Below are 19,255 nucleotides of genomic sequence, written 5' to 3'. Positions count from 1 at the left end.
GCGTCTAGTACGTCGTTATAGGCTTAAGTGGGGAAGATTATCCCCTGATGAGCTCTGTTCGGACTAAAACTAACCTACAAGGCCAAAACAGTTATAAGATACTGCCAATAAACACTTAGAAATTGTCCCGATCATTTCGCGCGAGTCAACTCCACACACTCATGTGAATGCACGAGCTTATTAGAGCTTCATACCCGTTATGTGAACCGGCAATATACGCAACTTACCAGGAAATCTTCTGACTAGGTAGAAAGTCCAGACAGACTAAACAATAAATACTCAGACAAACAATGGCTCGTCATGTGCTACGCATGCCGAAGCACCGTCTACCGACCCCAGTGTTGTTCTCCGTGCCTCCTTCAGGATGGCGCAAACCGCGAGGTGGACGACGCATGACTTGGCAGAAGGGCATGAAAGAGGTCACGAAGAGTTTGGGTGTTCTCGTTGTTGTACACCTGTGGGTACTTCAGTCGGGGAGAACATCCAGCATCACCGACCAGGATGGCTCGATCAGTGCTACGCAGCCTAAACGCTGTTTACCGAGACGAGTGTTGCTCTGCATGCCTCCTCCAGACGCAAACCATGTCACGAAGAGTTTGGGTGTTCTCGTTGTTGTACACCTGTGGGTACTTCAGTCGGGGAGAACATCCAGCATCACCGACCAGGATGGCTCGATCAGTGCTACGCAGCCTAAACGCTGTTTACCGAGACGAGTGTTGCTCTGCATGCCTCCTCCAGAATGACGCAAACCATGAGGTGAACAACGCATGACTTGGAGAAAGGCATGAAAGAGATCACGATTTGTTTGGATGTTGTTGGTGTTGTACGCCTTCCAGGATGAAGTCCCCGAGTCTCCGCCTGTGCTTGGCTGGAGACGTTGCAAGAAATGGCGGCCAATCGATGTCAGTGACGTTCGTGCTGTCAGTTTCTTTTCAGCTTGTTTGACTGAGCGGTTGGATGTGTAGGCATCTCAGAATGCTTGACAAAGTCCAACACTAAGTCCCCTCCCTCACCCACTTTTTTCCTCCCTTCACTCAAGGGTTTTAAATATGTATATATATATATAGCTAAACGAATCTTATGGTTAAGGGTAGAAAATGTTCGTCCGGATTTTGGACATGGGTGAAGAATGTATAATCAGTTTATTCCACAGCTTATCAACGATTGCCTTCTGGCTCATGTTTGTGGATATAATCAACCACTGAGTTGTGCGTTCCGGATCAGTCAGCTGATCTATTTAGCACTAGGTAGCCGAAGTAATGCTACGTGGTATTAACTGCAAATGAAGGAAATTCTTGTCAGGGGCCCCATATCATTACAGAACCTATTTAGGTTTTACAAAGGCAAGTGAAACGTTTCCTGTTTTCTGGAGGACAGAGCACATTGCTTTTAAACACCGTTTAAAAGATGTCTCCTATAAATACTAGTGGAGGCAACACTGGAGTCAGCCAATCCATTCGACACTCAGAAGCTATTTTTTTTGGAGGGGGGACTAATGTGTTTACAACAAACAAAGCTTGGTTTGAACTCGATATCAGTTGGATGCAGATCAGAGCATTGTCACCTATAGGTCAAAAAATGTCCCCCTCAGAGAACTTTCGGAGGGGACCCAAACAAATGACCTTTTCCGGAAAACCGTTCCTATTCGAGCAAAATGGGGGCCTTGTGACTCCAACCTCCTACAATTGAAACAGTATGCCCTGTTTGTTTAAATTTAAAAGTATTCTACCTCTGTTAGGGACAGTTTGTGATGTATTCTTCTTGCAGTGCGCGGTGAGCACGGAATACTGCTAAGGTCAGGATATGCATTTTTTCGTGAACTAAAATTAGTCAATCTATGTACTGTATGGTGCTTTGCATGGCCTTGTGAGAAATCTGCAGTTCTTTTCCACTAACTACTTCATCTTCCTCTAAAGTGCTTGTTTGGCTACCCGACTTACGACATCCCTTCATGCGCGAAATGTGTCCTGTTCGGTAATCGTCATACTTCCTGTGGTCAAACGTTGTCCATTATTATAGTAAAGTTTTCTTTCAACTTGCAATCATTAATTATGCGGATGAACTGCATAGTTAGAATTGCATGTCATGTGAAACTAACCCGATTAGCCTGTGCTATGGCCGTTTCCCCTTCGGGACCTAAAACCCAGTCAGCAGCTCAATTGTTCAGTGGGGGTATAGGGCTTAACTTCATCGGAACTAATGCCATTTAAAACACACTTAGAGAGACCGCAGCTGCATGATCTTGTAAATGGAAGATCAACATGGGGGAGAGATTAATTTAAGTTTTTCAGAATTGATTTGCCAGCCGTTAATGGCATCAAATATGCATTACTTACGGGTCCGACACTGTCGTTGATCAACCTTATCATGCACTCGTGTTTCACGCAAGCGATAAGTCCTATGGCTTCATTATTGTATGACATTTATCTAACCACTTCAGTGTTAGCTTCAACAGCTCTATTTGACCTGATTACCACACCTTTCAAGTTTGGTTGAACGATATGCAGTTTGCAAATGAAGAGTAGGACTATCTCATATCTCACAAGCTGATCATGCGAGGCCTGAGTTATTATGGCTGAGCTAACGGTCACATACACGTGTTGTCATCATGCTCGCCGGGACTCTGAATACTTCTAGATATCCATCAGATCATGCAGGCACAGCACTACTGAACCTTCGGTGAAAAGATACGTCTGGTGAATGACGGCGATATAATCAAGCCATGAAGGCACAGATTTTAGGATTATTTCACTTATCAAACTAACCAGTCTTTGCTTTGAATACACAGTGGAGCTAACCAATAGAGCTAAGCATATCCGTGTTAAACAGGAAGCAGCTGTTTTACCAAGTAGTGTTTGCGTTTCCGGATTTATGGAGTGCATTAACAAGCGGTGAACGACTGGAACTTCCAGTCTATTCGATAAGTGATCGTTATTTCGTCCATCACCTCAGTGACAAGGAGCGATGACGAAGACCCTAGTGAAGGGGACGATATCGGTGGCCACTGTATCTAGTTTTTTACAGAGGAAAATTTCGGGAGCTCAGGTTGCGTAGATGGTGGTCGTTGGCTTGTTCGCTGAGCTGGGCAATTTGATTGTAAACGTTTCATCAACAGTCGAGGTGACATCATCAGTGCGTTGTTGAGGAGCGTGGTAGTGCGTAGAGGTGATTTAATGTGGCACAACCACTAACTCACCGCTATGCACTACTACGCTCCCCAACAATGCACTGATGACGTCACCTCGATTGGTGATGAAACGTTTACAATCATATTGCCCAGCTCAGCGAAAAAGCCAACGACCACTGTATCTAGTATTTCGTCGTATTAGGAACCTATGGGCGACCCTACTAAAGGCGAATAAATTGCCTTCAACGATATTCCGAGTCGCTGCTTCCATGGAGCTCAGTCAGCCGCAGGAACCAATTTCTTTACCGCTGGTTTATACCGTAGATGGTAGGCATTCATAATGGTTCGACATACGTCACAAGTATCAGGAGCCATTAAAAACAGTCACGTGCAAATAAATTTGATTCTAACGGGAAACTCGAATGAATCCGATCTAATACCACCATAAATCGGATATTTGGCTGGATTCTGCTAAATCTTCCGTCAAGATCAGACTCGTGTGAGAGTATGAGAGTATTTAGCGAATTCCTCTAAATTTGGATGCAGATAGCATATAAGGCTGGCAGGAACTTGTGGACTACGTTTACCTGATGAGCCCCGAAAAGGGTGAAACCGGTGGTGGGGTTCCGAAGAGTTTTCAGTGAACTCATCAGTAGTTTGTTATGTCATGAGTCACGTTTTCCATGGTACTCGGTGTTGCAGCTCTGCTTCACGCAAAGAACTACTAGTAAGAACATACGGTTAGTCGACCGACCTATTGCTAAAGACTGAAAATTTTCGGTATGGAATTTCACTTTCAAAACTCACGGACTCACGGAAGAATGGTTTGTTCTTTTTTGTTCTTTCTTGTAGAACACAATGCATGGGATATTTGTCTCATGCTACGCGACCACGGTCTACTTGCGAAACCCACACATGAGACAATCATCCGACTGGCACCACCTTTGTGTATTTCCGAGGAAGAACTTTCAAAAGCCGTTGAAATTCTAAACACTGTTATCAAATCAATCGCAAAGTGATGTCTCTCATCATAATGTGTTCTAATTCATAGTACTTGTGATGTATTGTATCCGTGCTTTTTTTCTTCATTTTTTGAGGGAATTTCGTCGACAATAATCTTGATTACTAATGATTACAATAAGGGTTTTCATTCTCCTTCTGGCTTAACTTAGTAAGTCTGCTAGGAAGCAAATTTCATCCTCATTTTTCAGTCCATTAATGGATTGTATGGGTTTTTCATTTCCAAGAGTTTCTCAATGGAATCATCTGGGATGGCAAAAATTTCAACTCGTTTCAGAGACTTTTATCAACCAATGTCTGTTTGATTGATGTTGACCAGGTTCAGAATGATGGCTTTCATATGCCTCCTTGCCCAGTGATTGGTTGTAACAGATTAGCCAAAACATGAGTACCCCTTAAGCTGAATATATGACCGAGTGTTACACCAGAACTGGAATCAAGCATTTCGAGCGGTTGAGCTTAAACAAAGGCGGAAAAACAGACTTTCCATACCACTTGATTGTTCTACTTCGAAGTTGTTCAGACGTTGGGATGTCCGGTTATATACCCAAGACATTCTGCTCGATTTTCCGTGTTCCGAGGATAAAGCCACAGCTATCGACTCACGAAAAAGCCTAGACTAAAGACCAGATCACATATGAATTAACAAATACAAATGGTGGCGAGCAAAGGACGATCACGGTTGTTTAGTTTAGCCATTCAGTGTACCTAAGTAGGTGTTTTGATGACCGTAAATGCTGAAATATGTACTTCTCCAGCGGTGCATCCCTACACAGGCTACTAGTAGGACCACCTGTGATTACAGTAGATCGAATAACATGAAATAAGCCGTATGCAAGAGTGTCTTCAGAAAAAGATAGGCTTGTACTCTTCAGTTCCTCTTACTCAACAGGCAGAGAACTTCTTTAATCCATCCCAGTCTTTTGTCCGGTATAAAGTGTGAACTGAAAAGACGTGCTTTTGTTAGACAAAATTATGACCATTATCAAATCTGTAGCCTACATCCGCCGTCCTCAAAATTCTCCATAGGTCACCAACACAAAGGTTGAAGGACAGTAATGATTTCACTATCGAGACGTAAACCTCTACTCATAGCGTTGTTGAAAGCCCTTCGATCACCATGAACGAGAGATTCAGTTATATTCACTTGAGTCTCTCATCAAAACCGAATTCGTGTGCAAGTGGGAGTATCCGGAGAATTTCGAGACCTCTTCACCGTCTCCCGATGACTCCGTAACGAAACTGCAATCTGTACGATTGAACTAGTTAGAGGCAACAAAACCCTACAGTTAGGTGAATAGATCAATATCTCTTTTGTTGGTCTTTAGGTGAGGTGAAGACCCGTTCGGGACTTTAATAAAAAATTTTAAGTGCTTCCTGTAGGACTGCCTACGACAATCAATGGGGCACATTTGTTTTCTTCGCTATACTGATCGATAACCTAAAGACAATTGCGAATACAAATTCAGTGTTAGTCACATGACCTGTGTCGACTAAGTGCGCAGCCACAGCGCTCGAAACTGATGGGCTGAACTTATTTTCAGTCCGTAATATGCTCCCAAATTTGTGTCGGCTCTCCCAACATCGAGAAAGCAAGGTCCGATGAACAATTTGCCTAATTTAGCTCACATGCGTGGACATGCTCCCCAGACAATTCACTTAGAGATCAAAGTCTACATCAAAGGTTCTCAAATTTCTTCACAAAACCAACAATTTTATTGGTGTTATATATTTCATTGCATACTCGAACCAATCAAGGGATCTACAATTAAATGCATGTAAGTACACGTGTTGTCTTTCTCCAAACCAACTACTTGTGTGCAGCTACTCATATTGTGTATAGGACTTCCCGCTGACTGGAAAATTGTTCATATAATTATATCGCGGACGTTCTGTTACGAAGAGACTGGACCTTACCGTGGTGTGGCGGTTTGTGCCTCAGCGACCCATTTGGATATATTGGGGGGGGGGTGTCCGCGCGACATTTACAAGGTCTCTCATACCAGGTTGGTCAATGGTTAGAAGCCCTCGAACAGTCTCCTGTCTCTCCACGTTTGGGGTTAGAACATGTGTGGCGACGTGTTCCGCAAAAATGGTAGTAAACTTGCCTTTCCCGCCCATCACCGCTGCCTTGCGGTTAGGCTTTTGAGCTAAAGGCTTTGCTTGAGGACCATAATCGTCCTTCGGTCTATCTGTGGGTGCCCTGGTAGCCCTCATACAACCACGACATTTACAGCTAACAATACTTTCATGCCACATCCGCCGTCGAGTGGTTCCATCAGCTGAGTCGCCTTACTTGCTGCATACGGGAGGGCTGGTAAGCGAAAATATGCAACTGTTGACACCTCCCTTCTTGCACTTTCACGTTTTCCTTCTTTCACCCTCCACCCAAATTCGAATACTTTCTCCGCAGGTCCCAGCTCTAGGACTGACCGTGTTGCTCGCCCTGCATCACACTCAGCTGCAGCTTCTGCACGTCCGAGTTCAGTTACAGCCCCAAACACTTCGAAGTCTGTTTTCAAACCCCGAAAGCCTCTCTACTTAGCCATTTTTAATGTTCACAAACTGGAGCAAGCAGGTCAACAGGTGGCTCTTGCTATTATACTGGATTTCCTCTGCATTGATGTATGTTGTCTGTCAGAAACAAGGATGTTGCAGGCAAGTACTGTAATCGAACTGACTGCCGTCTCGCTCCCTTCCAGGTCCCGGCTGCTCACATTAGTTGACAGGACGGCAGTTTCTGTGGGCCATCCATAGGAAAAAAGACTTGTACTGAATTTTCGACCAACGCTCAAACTTCAAGAGGGAAGCAGATTTAAGTGTTCCTGCAGTTGAGAAGAATTCGGATACTCAGTCAATTGTTGACCTGCTTACATTCCCAGAATATGGGTGCAAGTCTCGAGTTCATCATCGTATTTCATTATCGCTGTTTGTCCCTGATCTGAATGATTAAGTGGTGCAAAAACTCGGTTAGATATGGATGCCAAAAGCTTACTGTTAACCTGTTAACCGAATCTAATTCTGTATCGCAACGGAATTTTCTCGCTGATGGATATATATGTGACAGAAGTGACACCCTGAACTGCTGCATAAGTGGTGCGATAACTGGACGATAAAATTAGGCAGCTGGACTTTTGGGGCTGATGCGGACCAAAGTGCGAACTGTCAGTGGATTTGAGGAAGTAGCATTCGGTCACTGCTCCGCACTTACTCTTTGTCACGTGGTGCTTTACTGAATTTCGTTTTCCGGGTGCCTGTTATTAGACTTATATGCTTTATTATGCACCATACAGTTCCAAGGACAAAGTTCACTCAGTTTTTCGCGTCCATTCGATGAAAGGAGGAAAACCCGTTGTTGCACTTATCGATTGGGTTGAAGCATATGAACTGTCACCGATTCACCGGAATTCAAGTCAAATCCCTGGTTTACGATATTTGTTTGCACTGCGTTTACCCTAGGGAAAGCATTTATCATATTATCATAGACACAAATGTATCCAAAGACAAGGTAAGCACCCATGGGATATATAATACGAATTAAGACGTGAGCATCTAGTGTAAAATCAGCCTCGTGGTTACAATCAGGAATGAATGATATGCACCTCGTATTTTCCGGGTTTCTTATTCCATGTAATTTGCAATCACGAGGAAAGTCTCTTCAAGTGTCGGTCTGTTAATTCTGTTTCTCAAGTTTTCAAAGTAACATCACTGAGTAGAATAGAACGAGGCAACTGTTTGTTTCTTTTGAAAACTTAGCATTCTCAAAGACAAGAGCCACATTAGGAGTCCCCCCAGAGTGAAATTGATACGAAGAATGACTGGTATTGGTTGATCTGATAACACTGTCCATATCCTTTCATCTATACTCTACGACCAACTTGTTGCAATTCGCCCATGCACGAATTTATTCGGAGACAGATTGCTGAAAATTCTGGCTACGTTGAGTGTTCACATTTTTCGCAAACTAGACAACGTGACAGTTCATTTGAGTTTCATCTGTATCGATCTAGGCTACATGTTTGGATATTCCGCGTCGGCCTGCCAAATGGAAATGCTCGCGCTCGGTAGGATTTTATTTGATTGGTTTCGATAGGTTCGAATGGGATGACCCTTGTCCCCCAAATGAACTATTTTGTTATTCCCTCCTCAGAGGCTACTTATCCTCACTGATATGACAAGGCAAATAAGCGAACCCACTGGTCGTCTAGCTTATATCTGTTGTGCACAGCGCTGCTTCCATTCAAAAAGGCCTGATCAGTGAAGAATCTTCAGATAATTTTGCAAATTTCCTATCCTGAATAAAAAAACTTCACAAATTTAGGATCAATATTCAGCCAGATGGCATTCGTTGGAGTGGCACCGTGAAGCATTTGTAGACTAGACTGAACTCACATCATTTTCGCCATACGAAATATTGGAATGACCTTCGAAGAGAGTCGAACGGTTTCATTTTCATAGCTTACACAGCCAAAATGTTACTCGTTCATCCATTCCACTCGTGTGGTGAAATTCAGCCACATGAGCCAAATAAGAGACTAGTGTGTGTTGTCACTTATCGTGTCAGACTGTTTTGGAAACTTACTTGGACTTAGGGCGGAAATATTTTCCTGATGTGAATGCCATTCCTAGTTTATTGGCTTCAGGTTGTCAGACTTAACTTCGTTCGGACCACACATATTCCCCTCGCCCATCGAGTTTTAGTCCTGAGGTAAATCTCTCTTCTATTGACAGAAACTCAACGATGCGTTGTCCCAAGATAATTGTTCAAACGACCTTTCCAGGACTCGAAAAGGAGATCAGCACCGATTTAAACAGCATCCATAGAGCCCCGTTCTCATTGGTGTGAATCACACTCCGGTTAGACAGGCCGGTAGTTTTATTCTCTGGTTTAAAATGCAGGTCACCTTTGTCTGAATGGAAGTAGTAGTGAAAATTCGTCTTAAGACCTTTTTGAATCAACACTGAACGTAATTACTATGTCGTTTGAGAGTTCCTAAATCAGCCGAAGTAATACTCGTCCAGCAAATCAGGTTAGACCCCCTGATGTCTCCCTCGTGCACGTTCAGATATTTTATGCTACTCATCTTGTCGTGAGTAGTGCAACTGATAGTCTCCAGCCGACCAAATCATCAGGTTGAATGGACCTACCGGTGCCAATAAGTCGAATATAGAGTGTAGAAGTACAGCTGTAGCTATAATAGTAAATCTTGAGACTGAAGGACAAAATAAACAGCCATAGCTGGAGGTTACCTGACCTAAAGTTGTCATCTTGACGTTGCGGCCGAACTTGAGTGCTGCAATGTTCTCGCGGGTTGCACTGGCTGGAACTTCGTTCCAAAAGGGGCAATCATGTCGAAAAGGCCAAAGGGGAGAAGTCCGGCTAAGAGCAATGAGACCCCGTATTATGGGTAATTGTTCTATGGGGGGTCTGGGGGTAAATCCATACTGTCCTGTGCGATAGGAATGCGAGGGTAGTAAGGTCTTTCCCTCAGGCGACCAGTATGTCCATATTCACGGGAGCAGCGATGCTACCTTTCCCATAGGGAGGACGGGTTAGAAAACGTTGGCTCTAAAAACTGCGCACTTCGATCGGCCAACGGTTGACCCTGACCACCAGCGCATCATCCAATACGGTCGAAATAATTCTAAAAACAAAGAGTGCTGCTCAAAAGACACCCGCTGTGCGCAGCCGAATCAGGAGTGGAGCAGTACTGCCTTAGTCGGTGCACCCTCGGGTTGGGCCAAACCCCACAACCGAGCAGGTCAGACTTAGTGAGTTATCAGCTCCTAGAAGGGTCCCAAAATGAAGACCCTACCCTCCGCTACCTTGTGTGTCAGACTTATGAGTCAAAGGCTCAAGGTGGGGTACCTCAACCAAAACCACTTTCTCGGCCTGGATACAGTCCCGTGTCTACCAGAATCCCTCCCGAACTCCTCCTCACCACACAGGCAAACATTGATGGGTCACTGGATTGTCAGTCATCTGACCGAAGAACCTTATGCTCCCCGCCACCTATTAACAATTACCGAACTCACATTTACATCCATTAGGCCCTTTCTAAATGACACCTTTTAACGTCCCTAATCTTAGTCAAATTGGCAAACAGGCAATGATGGCTGAAAACTTATATTCTCTTAAAACTGATGTATGGTGCGTCTCCGAAACGTGCATACAAGACTAAGGCCCAGTTATTTATCTCGGAATGCCAAGAATGAACTCAAGCCTTTCACTTTTATCCCTTCGTGTGTCCAGCGATAATGAAGCGATGACTCGTGGAATATATGGCGTGGGAGTTGCAGTCAGGCCCAGAGCTGAACGCATTTTGCTGGATTGGATCCCAGCGAAGTCATCTTCGCACCGTCCGGTTATCCAGCCCAACCAAGCTTAGTGTATCTCTACCTAAAATGCAGTGCCTGTTTGTAGTGCCAGCTTATAACCCGACTGCAGTTCTGACGCTGAGAACGATACTTACTATCGAGAGTTATCTGGACTCCGTCGTCAAGGAAGCACTGAAGTTGTGATGCTTGCGGGCGATTTCAATGCAGAAGTCAGTCGTCCAAACTCTTTAGAATCACATTTGGGCGGTCATTTGGGATTCGATACTCGTCGCACAGACAACGGAGATAGACTCCTTCAGTTGTGTCCTGATCGTGAGCTACTTCTGACCAATGCGAACTTTCAGCATAAAAGTTCGCATGGCGTAACCTGGCGGCCACAACCTGCAAATCAACCGTGGACCATCAACCACCAGTAGAGAGCTACATTTCAAGTTTGCCATTCTTTCTGGGGCATACCACTTGATTTCGTTCACGCTATGGTGCATCCGTGCCTGACAGTTCGTTTCCCTTCAGACCCTCGCAAGTCAGCAAGTAGAATACCAGTCCACCATTTTCGAAAAAATACTATATCTCACCACTATCGATCTGAGCTAGCCCAATAACTCCCCACAATAAACCAATATTATGGTGGAAGTGAACGTGTGGGTGAAGCGTTGCAGAATGTGAGAGAAGCTCTGTTAGAGGTGTCCAGTGCTATATGTACGATTAGTCCAATTCGACCAAAAGAGGGCTGAATGTCGTTGAGATTGGTATCCCTAGCTGATGCCAGGAGATCAACACCAGCAGGCAACGAGTACGACGGTGCTTTCAAACCCCTAAACGTCAAATACCGAAGAGCATAAAGAAAGACCGAGAACTCTGGTTGACATCGGAAGTCCGGGAATCGGGGAAGGCACTCGTTACCGGAAACAGCGGTGCCCTATATCAACTGGTACGATAGGTTGGCCCTAGGAAAGCGGTGTTCAGTGAAACGATAAGTGAAAAATGCGGCTGATTAAATCACTCGCATAAACGTTGACTGGAAAGATGGGTCGAACACTTTGAAGAACAGTTTAGCTGGCCTTCTGCAACACAACCTCTGAAGAAAGTGCATACAGTCGAATGGAATGTAAACCTGTCAGAAGAAGAAATAAAGTTTGAAATATCCTTCCTGAAACGTGAGGAGGTACCAGGATCAGACGGACTCTATCCGGTCCTCTCCAAGCAAGGCGAAAAATAAAATTCCTGCGGACCCATCTATCAAAGCTTATTTGTGAGACATGGAACGAAGAAAGAGTGCCTGCAGAATGAGGCATGTCAACAGTTATTCTTAACTTCACACAGACGCTGTGTGAAAAACGTGGTATCAGGAATATAGCCGTGGTGTTGAAGGTGTTCTCTGGTCAGAAAGTTTGAATGAATACATGGAAATAGATCCGTGGAAATCAATCTGGGTTCCGTCCTACAATAGGATATATCAATCACACATTCAACTTCTGACAGATTCTTGAACCACGATTGCGACGACCAGTGGTTATCTTCCTTGACTTGAAAGCTGCCTTTGACTTTGTGGACCGTCAGGCATTACAGCAGTGTCTATGGAGCCAGGCTGTCCCAAAAACTTCTTAACCCCTCGTAATGCGCTGTATGCCAACATCCGCGGAAGTGTGGAGGTCTACGGGAATTTCTGGCCTGTCAGACAAGGCTATCTTCTTTCACCTTTCCTATTAATATTTTATCATTGACACGATTATGGAAGACTCACTATCAGCCTGTTAAGGATGTCGGTATCCCCAAAAACCGTTTATTTTCCCAGTTATTGTCAAGTTATTTTTCTAAAATTTTGAATTTCTAAATTTCGCACCTTTTCCGCCATGCTGCACCTAACTATATATATATACGACGTTGCTCCCGTCGTAAGTTGCCTTTCGTTGAGGCAGTAAAAGCCCTCCTCCGAAGGTCAGGTCTTCTTCTCTCTGCGCTAGGAGTGGTGGGGCTCGCGTCATAGCTGGGAATTTGTGTGCTCATTCTCAGGTCACATACAGCCGTTGATTCTACCCCCTTCCGTACATAAAACAGCTCCTAATACCTGTGGGTTTGAAGTTCTGCCAGGGTATTAGCTCACATATACTGCGTACGCAGACAACATAGCTCTTTTTGGATCAGACACCGTGATAATGCAAACAATATTATATAAGCAAAATAATTGTCCCATTGCTTGGTAATCGCTTCACGCCTTCAATGCATAGCTCCCTTTCAAGTCCGTCCAATGAAAATTCTACTGAAAGCCCTGTCGTTGCGCAGCAATTATATCATCTACCGCCTCCGATGCGAAAATACCTACCTCAGCTCCAGAAATCATCGTTGAGCGAAACTATGCGAGTTATAATCACCGTACGACAACTACGCGGTTCCTACAGCTGATGATGATGCTGATGAACTGAAGATGAATAGACAGGCTCTGCAATGAATATCCACGTGAAATTCGACTAAAAATGGAAGTCACGGTGAGCAGTCGGTTGAAATTTAATCCTGAGTTTAAGATGCTTTACTGACCCTACTGTGAACTGGATAGTATGTTTAGCAAAACATGTGAGGTTTCTTCAAGAGCTAAGTTTTCCAACATTAATCACCTTAGCCTTGAACAAAGATTTCAAGCTAGAAAAATAACGTCATTCCATTATATTTGACCAGTGACCAATCTCGAAGTGTGCTCCTACATATATCCCACCTCAAGAACACTCATCTTTTTCTATGGAGGAAAATGTTGGTGGCTCAGTTAGGGTATGTAGTCTTTGGCTTGTTCGCTGAGCTGGGCATTTTGATTGCAAACGTTTCATAACCAATCGGGTGACATCATTATTGTAAGGTAATAGGTACAAACCACACCCTGGTAGTTCTGGAATGAAAAATTTGTGTGTGTTAGTGCGGCACAACGACCAACTCACCGCTTGGCACTACTACGCTCCCCAACAACGCACTGATGATGTCACCTCGATTGGCGATGAAATGTTTACAATCAAATTGCCCAGCTCAGCGAACAAGCCAACGACCACTCAGCTTTTTTGAAAAGCCGTCTTAATCGTAGCCCGTAGGAGCTGAACGAGAATGAAACAAATGCAAGGATCAAACACAAGTTCGTACAGATATTGTGTCAAACACAAATTTTTCATCCCAGAACTACCAGGATATGGTTTGTACTTATTAACATTCTTCTGCAACATCCGCGTGTACGTCTAATTTACTGCGCTGCGAATACACCAGTTCAAATGGCATATTTAGTTTTTAAAGCAGTGTAAACGAAGTTTGTCTAAATGATCTTTGGTTAACTGCCACGAGCACAGCGGAATGAGGGACACATATGGAAGACTCTCACTCGGAAGGACTCTTTTTATCAAATCCGAATTTATTTGCAGAACGTGGTGTATTCTCCGGCAGGATAACTGTTCCGTCCAAACAGATATGTCAGGTAAGCAAGTGAATGTGTGCTAAGGATTGCCTTGAAGAACAAGCGCGCCACTGGAAAAAGTATCGCAGAACTGATCCAACCTGAGGCGGGAGTCGAATTACACCTTGATATGCTCAACTACGTGATCAACCCGACCCGTAAGACTTCAAACTGAAACACGAAATGAACTCCGGTGGCAGTGAATCTACTCCCAGTCACGTAAACTGGTATATATAACATCAAATAGCGGACGACAATACTCAAAAGATTATCATGCGCCAAACAGCCATGGTCTTCTTGAGTTTTAACTCATTGGATTCGGAGCATTGGTAAGTCACGAACAAGACGAATACCATTGTCTTTCCTGACTTCATCTTGAGCTTCAGAATTAAAGTGGCAGTGATTCACAAGTAGCTGTTGCCTTAATTATTCCCAACTATTCGAGATGTTCATCTCATCTTGCTCACTTAGCTAGTTGCTTTAAGCGCTAGAGCTCAGAGGTTATCGATACACCAAATGAAGGTGGAATAATCCAATTGGTGCATCCGTTTTTTAGGCGCGTTACTTTCAAACGTGGAGAAAAGTGACCTTAAAGTTACACTCAGCTGCGTCGACAGAGAAATAGACAAAACCTCTTTCCACTAAGCCCGATTACAGGAAGTCTTAGAGGCATGAAATCATCCTTCTGTTATTTTGTGATGCAGATAAATACTGAATTAACCGGGTTGAGCGGTCATTCAAAAATGACACTGAACACATCACGACGTGATTGGTTGCTTCATGTTTCTGTGTGGGCGTTAATCGATTTGAGCCCTTTGATTTACGTGCGCGAAATGTAGTTGCATCCCCTTGCTACTGTAGCCTACACATTGCTTTCCATGGTAAAAATGGCGTGCAAATTTAACAGCAGTCAGACCACAACAAATACGGTGCATATTGTAGTTGAGGGGTAAATTGGGAGTGACTATTCGCAGAACGAATAAACCTTTGGGGGACAGCAAACTCTAACGGTACGAAAATTATGCTACCAGTTGTGGAGCAGAAGCCAATGAAATACCGGTGAAATCTAGTCGGAACTAATGGAATGTTACATAATGTTCAGTGTGTGACAACGCCCCAAAGAAACGACTGCTTTTACAAGTCCGCCATTCTGAGTTCGGAGAGGCATTTAAGATAATATTAGATATTAAGTAATTCTATTCGAACCAGTGGAAAATCATATGCATACAATTGGAAAACGGTGTGTCAGCGACATAAACAGAGAAAATAATTCGGTGGATTTTGGATGGAAACGCTATTGCGTTTCTGAGGGTTTTTCCCGAAGTATGTTTACTGATCGCAAACGCGAAACAGAGTAACTTACTGATAAACTGTACAGGCTGGATCGAGAGAGAGTATAGGTCTATAAACACACAAGGAGTGTCTTGCGATTAATCTGGGTGGGATACAAGATGGTACGGGAATTCGTGGACCATAAAAATATGAAATTCTCTAAGCCATGGTGACTTCTCGAAAAGTCCAGAAACTGTAGATCCATTCTTTCTATTAGATTCCATGTGATTCACGATCACCAAAACATCGTTATGTCACGATACCAGGCCAGGTTACCGTGACACCATAAATGTCGAGGATTGCTCAAACGTGACCTCTTGATACAGAGTTCCTAGAGTGAATATCACTCAAAATATCGGAAATACGTTGAAATATCGATCGGAAGCTAAAATCAAGGTATCATTTGCCGTGACTGCTAGAGATAATACGGATGACTGTAGGTACCATCGTCTCTGAGACATCTACTCTGACTAGGCTCAACGAGACTTCCATCGTGGATTGCTACTTCCCCCAGGTCATGAATATTTTCGCACATATCTAAGTAAATTGCCCAAGAACGCAGTTTGAAAAAGCGTATCCCATTGTATCCCGACCTAGAAAGTTGGTAGATGTTGCACTGTTTTCAAGTGAGATTCCGTCCTGTAAGGGGAATCAGTCTCTGCCATGAAGCACAGCTGTTTTATTCCTATTTGGAATCATCAGCATTCATGAGACTCTTGATAGCTTCGGACCATGGTCTTTGGTTTGTTCGCTGAGCTGGGCAATTACATTGGTGATGAAACGTTTGCAATCAAATTGCCCATCTCAGCGAACAAAGCAACGACCATCTATGCTACCTGAGCTACAACATTTTCTTCTATGGCTTCGGATAATTTTAGTATGCATACTTCAATATAGTGGGCCCAAATTAATCAAACAACCACGCAGGGAAAGTCCAACCCTAGATATTTCCGTCACAGGCAATAGCGTTTGACGGCAGCCTCCAGGTAGCATACGATAAACTGCTTGGGAACTGACGGTCACATGCACCTACAAGTATGTGTGAGGTGCCTTCATGGCTGAGATCATTTGGAACAGATAAGGCATCGCAGAATGCAGTTAACCTATTTATTTTCTTGTTGTTCGGTATTTCGGAACATCGAACGCTTGAGTAAACAAATATATGTGCATCCACTGGGATCCCGCATCGTATAATTCTGCCATTGAAATGTTATGTGTTCGGGATGAATGAACCTAGTTGACAACTAGGATGATTTGTTACCCACAACAAGGTTAATAATCAGAAAATGCCTGGGTTAAATTTACATTCGATAACGTAAACGACCCTAGGAAGTCGGCAGCTTCAGCTGCCAATGACCTTGCGCAGCACCCTTGCACCGGCATTAACACGTGACTAGCCATGTGAAAATTCACTGGAATGTAAAATCCCAAACAGCACGGAGGAATTGGAACACTATCGGACTAAACCATCAAGGCATGAACAAGTTGCCCTGTTCAGATGTGGTAATTCTGGTGCGTCCGGTGCACGGCGGCGGAGTAGTGGTGGGACGCCCGCACCGTACAACACATATCTGAAGTCCGAATCCCGGCATAACCAGTAATACTCACTGCTGATTAGTTCAAATAATAGTGACATTCGCGTTCAGTGCTTCCGTCCTTTGGTGTGGGCTCAGCGGAATCACTGTGCCGGACTAGAAAGAGGAGTACCGTTCAAACAAGACACATTCAACAGAACACCTAGCCAACTAATCATGATCGTTCTTTCTCGTGAATTACGATATTCACCGAAGTCTAGGCTCAAAAGCATTTTCCAGCTGGAACTTCGATCTGGTGTTTTTACCCGGCAAAAAGTTATATGTGAACCCAGGAATGTGGAATTGGAGAAACACCGTAGTCTCAGTAAAATATCGCCCATGATACATCTCCACTTAGCTGAGAAAGTATTTCGAAGTGACAGCACTGATGTTGGAATCAGCGTGTAAACATCAGTTGGGACTACAGGTGTTAAACTTAAACAGTCATGGTCCAGCAAATCAACAGGCGTTCGCCGGACCTGTTCCCAGCTTGCATCCAAGCCACATCTAAGTCACATACCAATGATGTTATAAACGATTTTATTAGAACTGATTCTGATTTTTTAACTAGAAAGTTTGAACATAGACATGCTCTCCCACCTAGAGAGGAGCAATCAAAGGGAAACAGTCCGTTCTGTTCTGAATAACCGCTTGTTCCGGTCTTTTTATTTCTTTTGTTTTACAGCAGAAGGCGAAAAAGAGGGATTCTGATGACCAGGTGAGGGAGAGAAACCCTATCGACCCGACGAATGCGATAAATAATACCTCGTGAAAGAATTTACTCAAACAACTTGTAATCAATCAAGCTATGCGACAGTAAGCCAACGAGTCCGACAGAGTGAATTTCAGCTGACCACTTTTCACAATGAACAGTACTTGTGATTCTGTCAACTTCAAAAGCATGCATAGTTCAGATTGATTATGTGACCTATTAAAAGGCTTCATGGCGCCCGCTGTTACTGATGATAAGGTCTTTGTACGATGCCTGACACACTGTTTGACGAGCGCAATTCCTAGCGTATGAATTCGGGGCAATATTCATCAAGGATCGCGAACTCCCAGCTGATGACTGAATGCGCTGGAAGGATCACAAACTTGAGGACACTATCATAACCTCATTCATCTTCAAATGTTGCAACACATGGCTGTGAAAGATAACAGTGACTGCTAAGATTTGTAGCGTCTTCAACTGTTACATGAGAAAATGATGAAGTTTGGATCTATGGAATGAATCTATTCGTACATCAGACGAGAACAGTTCTGGAAGCAAACCGATTGGAAGGTAAAAACCATCTTCGAACTCACGTTCAGGACGTGCATGGAATTGTTGACAGGTGGTGTGGTGGTCCATTTGAAGGTATGAATGCACAAATGCGAAATCGGTTGCCGGAGCAGTTAGCCATCCACAACTAAAAATACACAAGCGGATCTGGCTCTTACATCGAGTTTTGAAGTCTACGGAATTACTAAGTTGGATGCAAACCGTTTCCCAAGTTCGCTGACAAACTTTGGATTAAATTATTCGGTTGCAACTCCAGCGGCCAATGATTTCTTTTGAAGACAGCTACTTGAACGAAATGAACCAGTCTAATCGAATGGGCCTACGAGGTCTCTGTAAGGTGCGTAGTGGTAGAATGAACACAACTGCACGCTAGACGAACCATCCGTCTAGAGAACTAACGCGGAAGGTGGTCTTTTTGTCTGTCGTTCAGCGCTAGTGGAACGCAAACTGTTTGATTTCCTTTCATCTGGGAAAATAGGGTATTATAAATGTGATTCCAGATATCTAGTTTGTGACTAGTGTCTTAGAAACAATACTTTCTAAAGTTAATGAACAAATGACCCGGGAGATCGTACATCCCATCAATCGTAAATCGACCTAATCGAAAGCGTTGTCACATGTTTTGCAAGTAGAATGACAGCGTAAACCAAAGGAGGAATGATGTCTGCCAAATCTGCATAGCTAAGAGCATCGCATCTTATTTATTAGGTTCAAAGATTGTAGTGGATTGCGAACGTGCATATTGTACATGTGTCCATTCACGTGATGATGGAGATGTAATTTCAGAGAGTAATCGCCTTTCAGAGGTACCGACACATGTGGTTGGAATTGGAGCTAAAATGCAAGACGATTTCTCTGATTGCAATTCTATGGTGCATAAAACGGTTCATAAAACGAAGCACATAAATGAGTAACTTGCTAGTTCGCAGTCCGAATTTTCCTTATTGGAAGAGATGATCTTCAAATTTGGCCAGGGGGCTTACCACTTACACAACCAAACCAAACTGTAAACTCAATCGATTAGGTCATTCAAGTTGACTGAATAAGTTGTTTTGCTCGTTTGTCTTCAGCGGATTAGCGTTCAGGACCCACTCGATTGCATACATCAGTTGCTCCATGAACGTTTTATACTAGAGAAACAACTCCTTGCTGAT

The 19,255-nt window shown here is 43.7% G+C and overlaps 1 protein-coding gene across 1 annotated transcript in view; it reads left to right on the top strand.

Annotated features, from left to right (window-relative positions):
* Nucleotides 1-4,248, top strand: part of T265_05157 (hypothetical protein) — a gene marked incomplete at both ends in the record, with an annotated part of 40,929 nt that extends 36,681 nt beyond the window's left edge. The window contains one exon of the mRNA XM_009170089.1: nt 3,980-4,248. Coding sequence (XP_009168353.1) covers nt 3,980-4,146 — 167 coding nt within the window. The remainder of the gene's footprint in view (nt 1-3,979) is intronic.
* Nucleotides 4,249-19,255: the final 15,007 nt, after the last annotated feature.

This window comes from Opisthorchis viverrini (assembly GCF_000715545.1).
Source record: "Opisthorchis viverrini unplaced genomic scaffold opera_v5_93, whole genome shotgun sequence".
Lineage (NCBI taxonomy): Eukaryota > Metazoa > Platyhelminthes > Trematoda > Opisthorchiida > Opisthorchiidae > Opisthorchis > Opisthorchis viverrini.
The sequence above is the reverse complement of the archived record's forward strand: the minus strand, read 5'-3'. Positions and strand labels throughout refer to the sequence as shown.